At 41.2% G+C, this 12,426-nt stretch overlaps 1 protein-coding gene across 1 annotated transcript; it reads left to right on the plus strand.

Moving 5' to 3' along the window:
- The first annotated feature begins 388 nt into the window (after nt 1-388).
- LOC118150893 (ATP-dependent RNA helicase DDX3X-like) lies at nt 389-12,184 on the plus strand. The gene is made up of 17 exons (XM_078364509.1): nt 389-482; nt 2,175-2,235; nt 3,222-3,269; nt 5,476-5,590; nt 6,867-7,022; nt 7,104-7,203; nt 7,841-7,976; nt 8,693-8,778; nt 9,008-9,106; nt 9,191-9,351; nt 9,759-9,903; nt 10,008-10,152; nt 10,388-10,569; nt 10,646-10,763; nt 11,049-11,202; nt 11,561-11,694; nt 11,900-12,184. The coding sequence occupies exons 1-17, from the start codon at nt 447-449 to the stop codon at nt 11,977-11,979; spliced, it is 1,956 nt and encodes a 651-aa protein (XP_078220635.1). The 5' UTR covers nt 389-446; the 3' UTR covers nt 11,980-12,184.
- The last annotated feature ends 242 nt before the right edge of the window (nt 12,185-12,426 follow it).

Genomic DNA, 12,426 nt, shown 5'->3' on the forward strand with positions numbered 1-12,426 from the left:
AAAAAAGGGACTTTTTTTTTCCAGTCTAGCGGTTAGACCTTCACGAGGCGCCCGTGACATATGCACGGAAGTCTCGTTTAGGCAGAAAGTGCATGCAGGCCACCCAGTCACTGTGTGTAGCGAGGACAAAGAGTATGGTGTTGGCTCCGGCGAGTGGCCACAGTCTTGGATGCGGTTGTATGAGTTGAGTAGCGCTGTGGTCCTTGCAGGGGCCGGGCCTATGGAATTCTTGAAGGCGAGTGACTATGAAGCCCAGGGAAACAAGCGTCCTGTATCTTGTTTTGCCCGCTTCCCTTACGGATGGAGCAACCGCTGACCGGATGCTGAGCGTGCCGGGTCCGCGTTTCCGGTGTGGCAGTTTTGTGACGTAGAAGAACCTGAAACCGACAGCGGCGAGGGGAGGGCGAATGGCCGCCACCTGCTTCTCTTGACCTGCCTTAGAAAGAATGGAAAGCAGAGGCCAGCGGGAAGACACCTTGAAGGTTAGGGATCCAGGATTGCGCTACACCCCTTTCTTAACTCGGAGAGCCACTGGATAGCCGGCTAGCCGAAAACTGTGCGCCTTTTGTGTAGTATTGTGCCTTTGCGTTAGGCGATACGGGAACTAGGCCCGTAGGAGATTAACCGGTTGATTCGCGGGACAGGTTATTTGTGGTTTACTCTCTTTTTACCGCAGAAGGAATGTTGATATAGGTCTAACTCTGTTTCCATTAAGGGCAGATCCTTTACCTTTGAAGTCTGCCCGACGACGGGGCAGGATATGTGGTGTACGTGTGAGATCAGGCTCCTATACCGTGTCAGGAACCTACTGCAGTTTGCACTGCAGTGCTTCGGACCCTTATGCCTGCATTTTTGCCTCCCACGCCTGGGGGAGAGAATGAATAAAGGATAAAGCTTAGGTGCGGTTTGAGGGATTTAACGGTCTGCCTTTTGAGATAGTTTTTCACTGCGTCGTATTAAGGCCTGCAACTTACTGATTCTTAATATGTTAAATAGACCGTAGAAACAGAGAACTAAGGAATAGAGAATTCGGCGGTACGAGTTTACAATGTTTTCTATGTAACTGGCAACACTTAACTCTTGATAAAGCGTACTGTCTACTTCGCTAGAATTAAGTAGTAACCAGATTCAGATGGCGAAGTTTTAAAATACAGTATCTTAATCGATGATGCATTTAATTTGATAGTATCTTGAACTTTCAATACATATGTAAGCGTGTTATGGCGTAGAAGGTTTGTTCAGAGAGGTGACAAAGTTGCTCTGGGCGTTGCACTTGTTTCTTGCAACCTATTTTGACGTAGGTGATTGTCCGCCCCCCCCACCGCCACGCCCCCCCCACCGCCACGCCCCCCCACCGCCCGCCGCTACTGAGTACTTCTTGGTAAAGCATTATGCTGCAAGCCCATAAAGCGAAATCACCTTTTCCCCCTATAGTTTTAAAATCTAGCCGTATAAGGAGGCAGGAGTTAAGAATGGGTATGTCATTTTAGAAGCATTAAAGAAAAGATGTGTCGCTTTTTAACTTTGTCACCAAAGACCTCTGAAGTTGATGTTTAAAATGGGAGAAATGAATACTGCCACCTTCATAGAGCGTCAAACATGAAATGACAGCTGTGTAAAGCTGCACAGTACTCAAAACATAGTGAAGTTGGTTTATTATTTTAACTTTTGATGTCTAGGAATTTATCTGCCTTAAAAATAGTTGCACAGTCTTTGGCGCCAGTCGACCGTAAGGAATCTTCAAATGTTCCGGTGTCCATTTATTTTTAGGTTTAGGATATCAAGAAAACCACTGTCTTTGGGAACATTTTACTATTAACGACTGTAGCTAAATTGAATGTTTGTTTAAGTTACTGAGAAATGGATGGTAGATTTTTTTGTTGTTGTTGTTTGGAAAGCTTTTACCATGGTAAATTGTTCAAGAAAATTTGTTTGGAGTGAATGAATTTGAACTTTGTTGGTATGAAACTGCCGGTATTCAGGTGGTGCCATTTGCATTTGTCATGGTTGATAGACTTAAGCATCTTTAAAATCTTGTCGGGTAATGCCAGGCAGTCCCAGCAGCCAAGTGTATGGTACAGGATAAGATTGGAATCCAGGTCTTCTTATTTGTCGCTTGTGATCTTATCTGTTCTTGTGTGTCAGCATGTGAGCTATTGATACCTCTTTTCTAGCTTGTGGATCTGGACCTGAACTCCTCTGAGAAACAGAGTGGAGGAGCAAGTACAGCAAGCAGTAAGTAAAACCTTTGTTTTTGGCCCAGCCTCGCTCTGTAGCCGAGGCTAGAGTGCAGAGATGCCATCTCGGCTCCCTGCAGCCTCCGCCTCCCTGGTTCAAGCGATTGTGCTGCCTCATCATCCCGAGTAGCATGGATTACGGGCGCGCCACGCCTGGCTAATATTATGAGGAGAGAGACGGGGTTTCCCCACGTTAGCCAGGATGGCCTGGATCTCAGATCTCCTGACCTGCCCACGTCGGCCTCCCAGACGACTGGGATTAGAGGGTGAGCCCATCGCTCCCCCGGCCCGAAAACTCTTTTTTAAAAACGGAGCCTTGGGCTGGGCTCGGTGGCTCAGGCCAGTAATCACAGCACTTGGGAAGGACGAGGCGGGTAGAGCCTGAGGTCAGGAGATCGAGACCAGCCTGGCCAAGGACGGTGAAACGCCGGCTCTACTAAAAATACAAAAAAATTAGCCCGGCGTGGTGGCTCGTCTCTGCACTCCCAGCTGCCTTCGGAGGTTGAGGCAGGAGGATCCCTTGACCTGGGATTCAGAAATTTCCAGAAAATTTTCACTCTCCAACTTTTCATGTGTTTTTATGGTATCTCCACTTTAATCTTTGGACATTTTAAAAAAGCCTCTTCCTGGGTAGATGATTTAGTATAGCACATAGAACCTTTTTTTCCTCTCTCTCTACGACACTGTTACGTTGGAGTAATGGCCGCGTTTAATGATCAGTGTTGATTTCATGTAGCAGTTATCTGAAATAGAGCCTTTTAAAACATGGTTATTAAATAACCACTACTAGCTACTGAAATACATTTGGTTCTCAGCGTATTTTCGAGTAAGCATTTTTTCCCCTTCATCTTGCAAAGTAGTTTCCTGTATGAAATACAGGTTTTAGAAGTTTGTTTTCCAGGACCTATCTTTTCATAGACGTTTTCTGAATAGGCAGCGTCGTGGTGATGTCATAGGCTTCTAATTTTACATTTTCTCTTTTAGAAGGACGCTATATACCTCCTCACTTACGGAACAGAGAAGCGTCTAAAGGTATGTATTTAAGGCAAGTTTGTAGATGTAACCTTTAGCAGCTCATCAAAGTCTAGGGAAAAAGAGTGACTTGAGGAAGTCTGTGAACACTTTTTGTCCCCTCCTGTGCCTCTTTTGGACTGTCTTTAGGAACTAGCACTTTCTGTCCTCGGAAAAGTTCCTTGAATGTTGAATGATGGATACTTATTGTGTCCTGTGGCAGACTGAGCCCAAAGAATTTGGGTTTGTGTCGTTAACCTACCAAGTAGGTTAACTATGGTACTGTATCTGTTGGTAACATTTATGGTGTGGTTTGAATTTGAAAGTGGCATATTTTTGCGAATGCCTTATGTCAAAGAAACTGTCTGGTGGTAAAGTTTCTGCTTGCTGCTGTCTTGAAAAGTTGCCACAGTGAAATGGTGTTTTGTTTTTCTGGACTAGTTAACAGTTGTAAAATTATCACTTTGGGCCACATTCAATGAGCTGGGGATATGTTTCAACCCAGACAACTTCATTGGAAAGGTGTTGTATGAAATGCATTAAAACACCTAGGGTTGTTTCCTATCAAATTTGTAAGGTAGAAGAGTTCATTAGAAAAGTTTAATTGGGGTGATGTTTTGAGTGCCTCACGCACATCAAAAAATTTCTAGGAGAAGGAAATGTCAGGAAAAATATTTAAAACCAAAAGGAAAGAAGCTAATGATAAAGGGGTGTGGAGTGGGTAGAGTACTTGCAGTTGACTTTGTTTTTCTCTGTTTAGTCTGTACCCTGTTTTTAAGTCTGTATGTGTTTATCAGAAGACCACTTTGCTAAGGATTGTTTTCTTTTTTCAGAGTAACTGCAGAGTTTCTTTTATCACAAGCATGCTAAGTGTTGTATCTGGCTGGAATTGCACCCGAGGTGTCTTAAGTGCCTTAAGAAGAGTTGGCAATATTTTAGTATTTGCGGGGATGGAAGAGACGTTAACCATCTAACTTCCTTAATGTGGGAAGTACTATGGGTCATTTGTCTAATACTGGATTTTTAAAAGCAGGGGAGAATGAAAAGTGACAACTTTATAAACTTGTAACTTTAAACATTTAATTAAAAGTTTGGATTAGGGAAGCCCTCCAGCAAGTTTGCTCTTGTCATTCCTTTGTCAGTTTGTAGACAATGAAAGTAGGTAATAATGAGGGTTTTTAAAACTCAAGTATAGGTTTATTCTCACTGAGGGTATTAAGATGACACAATTATGTTTGGACTCTTGGTAGGCCAGTAGTGTGTGTATGAGCGTAGCACACAGTGATGTTTGTAACAACTTAGTTTTAGTTGTTAACAGTAAAATAGAAAGTCTTGACCATCTCTGAATGCGAGATTGTGTTAAAATAACTTTATGTGAATAGTTCGAGAAACGTTGTTTTTAGGTGGTAGGATGCCATAGTGACTTAAGAAATGGGTTGTGATGTTCAAAGTTAGAGCAGTGTCAATGGGAAAACCTAATTTGCTGTATCTTTACTGTCCCCTGCCTGAAATTTTCAAAGAGTAATTAGAAATTCTCTGTCTTAATAGGCCTGACATATTTTTATCTGATTATGTAGATCTCTTCTCTTAGTTCAAGGTAATCCACAGTCCCTGAGGTAGGCTTTAGCTGGGCCTTTCCAAAATGTGTATTATACATAGCTTACGTTAAATGTTTAGGTTTAACACCTTTTGCGTTACGTTATTCAGGATTTGTCAAAGATGGATCATAGCTAGGAAACTAACAGAAGCATCGCTTGCACTAGCTACAAGTTGAGCTTAAAAGTGAGGGAGTTGGAATCCCTCCTAATCAGTCATAGCTTAAAAAAAGACATCGTAAATAATTGCATTGGAGTAGGTTTACGTGTTGGACACATAACATTTATACTTAGGGGGTGAATGAAAACAATTACTATTGTGGTGATAGTATCATAGCTGTGTTACATGCAGGCTATGTTGTTCTCAGGTCATGAGATTACTTTGCCTCATTTAATCATCTCTGGTAGAAGAACACATTAACGCTTGTAAAAATTCTGCTTATGGGACCTGTTGGTTGACCTTTGTTCCCACAAGGATAAGATAAAGGAAGACTACATGTGAAGCACCTGTTGACCTTTGTTCCCAGCAGGATAAGATAAAGGAAGACTACATGTGAAGGACTTCGTATTTGGGAAGATGGAAATCGTGTAAACGTCTCATCAGCTTTCAATTTTTGCTTTTTTTATTGAAGGATTCTCTGATAAAGACAGTTCAGGTTGGAGTTGCAGCAGAGATAAGGATGCATATAGCAGTTTTGGGTCTCGAGAATCAAGAGGAAGGTCTGGTTATTTCAGTGATCATGGAAGGTAAATCCCAGCTTGTGTGTTTATACAGTAGCAGTTTAGGAATCTTAATTTGGCAAGTTCTCATTCTTCATACTTACACTGGTCCTTGAGCATATCTTTAAGAGACTACTCATGGATTTAAAGCAGAGTGATGGTTTATCATTGCTCTGTTGGCACTGAGAGTTCTTTACTAAAAGTAGTTTATTAATTTAGACGAATATACTATTTGACACAATGAAGTCTGTTTCAACTTAAATGATACAGTCTGCGACAGCTTTAAATGCTTCGTGTGTGTGCGTGCATGCGTGCGTGCGTGTTTCTTGAGACAGAGTCTTGCTCTGCTGCCCAGGCTGGAGTGCAGTGGCACGATCTGGGCTCATTGCAGCCTCCACCTTCTGGGTTCAAGTGATTCTCCTGCGTCAGTCTCCCAAGTACCTGGGACTACAGGCGCCCACCACCTGGTCGGCTAATTATTCTTTTCTTGGTAGAGACGGGACCGGGTGGGTTGGCTTATGCCTGTAATCACAGCACTTTGGGAGGGCGAGGTGGCAGGATCACAAGGTCAGGAGTTCGAGACCAGCCTGACCAACACGGTGAAACCCCATCTCTACTAAAAATAGAATGATTGGATGGGTATGGTGGAATGTGCCTGTAGTCCCAGCTACTCAGAAGGCTGAGGTAGGAGAGTCACTTGAGCCCAGGAGACAAAGGCTGCTCTGAGTTGAGACGGCACCACTGCACTCCAGCCTGGGTGGCAGAGCAAGACTCCATCTCAAAACAAACAAACAAACAAACAAACCCTAATAATTGAATTTGATCCTGTCTTGTTTTTCAGAAACAGGAATAAAACTCTAAGAAAAATGTTCTCTTGTCACATGTCTTCTACTTTTTTATATCTAAAAATGTTATATCTAAAAAATTTCATGTGTTATTCCTGCTTTCCTGCCAGTAAATATATTTAGATGATACCAGTAAATATGTTTAGATGGTACTGTCTTAAATGAAGATGTAAAGTATGCACTAGTTGTAAGTATCTAAACCTAATTCTTAGCATGAGATGTCTAAGCTGTGTAATTTTATAAAAATTTTTATAATTTTCTTAAGAACGAAGACACAGATTACACATAAGCGCTGGTTAATTAGAGGGGCTTATTTCACACGAGGTAAACACTGAGTTGCTGACATCGTTTAAGGGTGGTTGTGTTCAGTAAGTCAGCTGATACCCAAGGACATTTCTAGAGGGGTGATAATCCGATATCGGCTAAATCGTGTATTTTTGATTGCTCGTGCCATTCAGATTTGATGATCGTGGACGGAGTGAATATGATGGTATTGGCAGTCGTGACAGAACTGGCTTTGGTAGATACGAACGGAGTGGACACAGTCGTTGGTGTGACAAGTCGGATGAAGATGATTGGTCAAAACCACTTCCACCAAGTGAACGCTTAGAGCGGTAAGTTTTTGAACAACATGTTATACTAAGCCATAAGTTTCGTTAACAATTTATATACATGTAATAATTGTCTGATTTCAGGGAACTGTTTTCTGGAGGAAACACGGGGATTAACTTTGAGAAATACGATGAAATACCAGTAGAGGCAACCGGCAGTAACTGTCCACCACATATTGAAAACGTAAGTTTTTGTTTGACTCTTAAAGTTCTTAATGCAAACCCATTGGATTATGAAACATTAATGCCACTATTAAGAATAGTCTCGGAATTGGCCGGGCACGATGGCTGACGCCTGTAATCCCAGGACTTTGGGAGGCTGAGGCGGGCAGATCATGAGGTCAGGAGATAGAGGCCATTGTGGCCAACGTGGTGAAACCCCGTGTTTACTAAAAACACTCAGGTGAGCTGGGCATGGTGCCACGCACCTGTAATCTGAGCTATGCAGGAGGCTGAGGCAGGAGAGTCCCTTCAACCCAGGCATCGGAGGTTAAGGTGAGCCAAGATTGCGCCCCTGCACTCCAGCCTGGCCACAGAGTGAGATTCTGTCTGAAAAAGAAGAAGGACGACAGGCACGAGCCACCATGCCTGCCTCCAAATGCTGTTTCAATTTTTTAAACCCAGGAGTCCATTTTGTTAAAAAATGCCACGATTCTTTAACTGAAATCATAGCATCTGTAAACCAAATCACAGACAGTTTGGTTACTTCCATTAATATGGTAGTGTAAAACAGAAATTGCAAAAGATACAGCATTTTATATCTGTCATGTTTACTTCTATATTTACTTGTATTTGATTAACCCGGCTACATTTCCTGACAGTTCAGTGATATTGACATGGGAGAAATTATCTTGGGGAACATTGAGCTTACTCGCTATACTCGTCCTACTCCAGTGCAAAAACATGCCATTCCTATCATTAAGGGAAAAAGAGACTTAATGGCTTGTGCCCAGACAGGTAAGCTTAGTTGATAAAAAGCAAAAGTTAAGACTATCTAATTGGGCTTACTTTAAAAGTAGTATGTTCTGAAGGGATGTCTGAGTCCTGTGTTTAGCATTTGAGAGAGCTTGGGGATGTGCCTTTTTGTCTGTACCTCTGGATCCTTGGGATGTATCTGGGCATCTTGAGGAAGCGCATGGCAAATTGTCAGCTTGAATACCTTCTTTAAGAAACAGAACTGCGTCTTTTTCGGTTAACTCCACGGGAGTTAGCAGACTGCAGCCTGATCTGAAACCTAGCACTTGTGTATTTTTCAACAGCCATATTCGAATATAAATACCCATTTGTTATGTCTGTGCTGTAGAGGTTAGCCAGAGATTTGGCACAGATAAAAAGTGTTCTCTTGTAGAGACTGGCCTGCAAGAGCCATGTACTGTTAGCTCTTTACAGAAAGTTTACTGATTCCTGCTTTACCTTCCAACACTATAGAGCCACTACAAAGAAATGTTGCACTTTTCAGACAAAATGGTTGTGTTTTGTACAAATTAAAATGTACTGTTTGAAAGTAGAGCACAGAAGTCGCTTTACTCCTTAGGTTTGCCGTATAAATTTACTGTACGTCCTAGAAAATTGGAAATGGAGTAAGAAAAAATTTCCTGTAATTCTCGAGAGCATCGAGAACACTTTATCAACGATTAATATTCAGAAATGATAAGTCAGTGTTTTGTCTTCAGGTTCTGGGAAAACGGCAGCATTTCTTTTGCCCATACTGAGTCAGATATATACAGATGGTCCAGGAGAAGCTTTGAAGGCCGTGAAGGTAAAGGTATTGCTGTAAAATGAGACGTTTTTGTTTTAAAAAGGCTTTGCAAATGCCTGTTGACTTTTCTAAACAAGGCCAGCTACACCTTATTTTTATTTTTTCACCCCGTTCACCCAATGAAAATAAGTCTGTAGGTGTAGTCTGCACATTATAAAAGGAAACTGGTAAGTTTTAAAAATGAATTACAGTTTTTGGCCAGAAAGTGTAAATTATTTTCATTTTTTAGGGAAACGGAAGGTGTGGGCGCCGCAAGCAATATCCAGTTTCCTTGGTTTTAGCCCCAACGAGAGAATTGGCTGTACAGATCTATGAGGAAGCCAGAAAAGTAAAATACTCATTTTAGTGATTGTTGCTTTTCTCCTTGATCAAACGATGTTTTTATGGCCACTGACATGTTCTTTGCTTACAGTTTTCATACCGATCTAGAGTTCGTCCTTGTGTAGTCTATGGTGGTGCTGATATTGGTCAGCAGATTCGGGACTTAGAACGTGGATGCCACTTGTTAGTAGCCACTCCAGGACGTCTAGTGGATATGATGGAAAGAGGAAAGATAGCGTTAGACTTCTGCAAGTACGTCAGTTTTTACATATGGGATGCGCCTCTTTTTGTATTAGAAGTTGATTACTTCTGTAGTATTTTTACTAGGGCTGCCTGAGCTTCGATAATTTAATTTTCCACATAGTTTTGAAAATTGCAGTTAACCTTTTTGTTTAAAGAGTAAGTGAAATTTTAATTGAGGCTCTAAGCTTTATTTTAACAATCAACATGTGGCTAATTTGGTTGTAATCTTGAGCCATTTTGTCTCTGTGTGTGTGTGTGTGCGCATGTGTGTATGCATGCGTGTGTGTATCTGTTTGTGGCACTGGAATATTCCCTTATGGAGGGGAGTACATTAGTGTAATTAGTTAGGCAACATACCGAGTAATTAGTGTGTCAGATCTAATGATCCAGGATCAACTGAGGGTTTTTCATAACAGGTACTTAGTGTTGGATGAAGCTGATAAGATGTTGGATATGGGATTTGAACCTCAGATACGTCGCATCGTTGAACAAGATACCATGCCACCAAAGGGCGTTCGTCACACCATGATGTTTAGTGCTACTTTTCCTAAAGAAATACAGGTATTGTTGGATGTTTTCGTTTTTGATTAGAGCATATGTGTTTATTATATTTAGATAATTTGTGTACTAAAGTAGGCAATTGAGTATTTTTCTCACTTTTTCAGACGCTTGCTCGTGACTTTTTGGATGAATATATCTTTTTAGCTGTCGGCAGAGTAGGCTCTACCTCTGAGAACATCACACAGAAAGTAATTTGGGTGGAAGACTTAGATAAACGGTCGTTTCTGCTTGATATCTTGGGAGCAACAGGTAAAATTATGAATAATAATAATAATAGTGTCAGTTACATGTAAGGAGAATCTCTTTACATCTCTTCTGTTCCTTCCCTTGCCTTTTCCTCATTCTAAACATAGTTATAACAATGTTTACATTAATTGCTTCCAAGATTTATTCTAGCAGAAGGACTAGAATTAACCCAGTTAATATTTAGATTAACCAGCGATGCTAATTCATTATGAGTAAACAAAGCCTTCTGATTTTTCAGGGAGGGATTCACTGACTTTGGTGTTTGTAGAGACCAAAAAGGGAGCAGATTCCCTGGAGGATTTCTTATACCATGAAGGACATGCTTGTACTAGTATTCATGGAGACCGATCACAGAGAGATCGAGAGGAGGCCCTTCGCCAGTTTCGCTCGGGGAGAAGCCCAATTCTTGTGGCTACAGCTGTATGTAAACGTTATTTTTTAATTAATCATGTTTGTACAGTGCTTTTTTTTTTTTTAAAATAAAGTTATTTTTCAGGTTGCAGCACGAGGACTAGACATTTCAAATGTGAGACACGTTATCAATTTTGATCTGCCGAGTGATATTGAAGAATATGTGCATCGTATTGGCCGTACAGGACGTGTAGGAAACCTGGGTAATAATTTTGTTAGGGAGTTTTATTTATTTTGGTTTTATTATTGTGATGCACCCAGCAAAGATTTGACAAAGGACCTTAAAAATAGAACGTTTATATCTGAGGAAAAATTTTAGATTAATCAGCCAACTAAATTTTTTTTTCCGTCCGTTTGATTTGGTTGTACTGCAAATCACAATGTCACGTTTTAGTTTTGGACTTACAATATTTTACATAGGGATATAGGAATGTAAGAACAGCATGCTGCTTTATGGAAACTTCATGTGCTTTTTTTGATCTATGTAGGCCTTGCCACCTCATTCTTTAACGAAAAAAATGTGAATATTGCAAAGGATTTGTTGGATCTTCTTGTAGAAGCTAAACAAGAAGTGCCTTCTTGGTTGGAAAGTATGGCTTACGAACACCACTACAAGGGTGGCAATCGTGGACGATCTAAAAGGTACGCACTGTTGTGAGCCTTCCCTCTTGGTATTACCTATTGGGGGCAGTAAGCTTTCAGAGTTAGCTTTTCCCCGAGTAACGGGTTAAACAGTTATTTTCAACTATAATACATAAACGTTTGGGCAAGGGGTAATTATTAGAAAGGTTGACATGGCGTTAGGTGTCAGTTCTTCACTACTGAGTACTTTAGAAACTCTGCTAGAACACCTGGGACATTAATGGTACAGTTCCCATGAGAACATAATGGCACTGAACTGAAAACTTAAATGGGGAACTGTGAACTTGAAGCAGGAATTTGCTGTTTAATCCAACTTTGGACTTACAGTGCCATGCTATATTTTTGCTTTCAATAATAGATTCAGCAGAGGATTTGGTGCTAGAGACTGTCGACAGAGTAGTGGCTCCAGCAGTTCTGGCTTCAGTAGTAGTCGTGCAGGCAGCAGCCGCGGTGGTGGAGGTGGTTACGGCAACAGCAGAGGATTTGGTAGAGGTAATGTTAATTTTTCCTTGAGGAAGGGCTTTTTCTTTTTCTTGTGAGTCCTGTTTTTCATACCATAATTCACTGGGGAAATTTAATTTCTGAGGGACACAAACTCTTAACACTAGATTTCTTTTGTTGGGTTTACGTTAGAGTACTTGAGAAAAAAAAAGAAAGGTGACTTAATGTTTCTCTCTTTAAACATTTTTCTTGATAGGTGGCTATGGAGGCTTCTACAATAGTGATGGATATGGAGGAAATTATGACTTCCAGCGGGTTGACTGGTGGGGCAACTGAATCTGCTTCACAGCAAAGTCACCCTTACAAACAAGCTAATATGCAAACCACATGTAACTGAGCCAGACTGTGTCGTGTAGCCTCAAGAACTTGCAGGACGTTACCAGCAGTGATTGTCCTGAAAATTCAAGGGAGCTCAAAGTCACAAGAAGAAGAATGAAAGGAAATAAAACAGCAGCCCTATTCAGAAATTGGTTTGAAGACTTAATTGCTGTGATTTGGATTTAACTCTCCCCTCCTGCTTCAGTCCCACCCCAAACTGCATTTATAAGTTCGTGGCTAAGGATCGTTTTGTTTGTTAACATACTGTGACTTTAACTTTAGACAGCTTCCTACTTTGATGTCCTGTTGGATCAGTCATGCTCACGATACCCACTGTTTTGACAAAATAAATTTACTAACCTCGGCCTAAAATCAAACCGTGGCACACAGGTGTGATACAACTTC

This window comes from Callithrix jacchus, chromosome Y (assembly GCF_049354715.1).
Source record: "Callithrix jacchus isolate 240 chromosome Y, calJac240_pri, whole genome shotgun sequence".
NCBI classification, from domain to species: Eukaryota; Metazoa; Chordata; class Mammalia; order Primates; family Cebidae; genus Callithrix; species Callithrix jacchus.

Excerpts from the sequence above, each read along its gene's own strand:
- LOC118150893 (XM_078364509.1), top strand. The coding sequence starts at position 447 with ATGGAAAGCAGAGGCCAGCGGGAAGACACCTTGAAG. Across the intron at positions 7,204-7,840 it reads GTCCACCACATATTGAAAAC|TTCAGTGATATTGACATGGG; the intron begins GTAAGTTTTTGT and ends ATTTCCTGACAG. Across the intron at positions 11,203-11,560 it reads AATCGTGGACGATCTAAAAG|ATTCAGCAGAGGATTTGGTG; the intron begins GTACGCACTGTT and ends TTTCAATAATAG.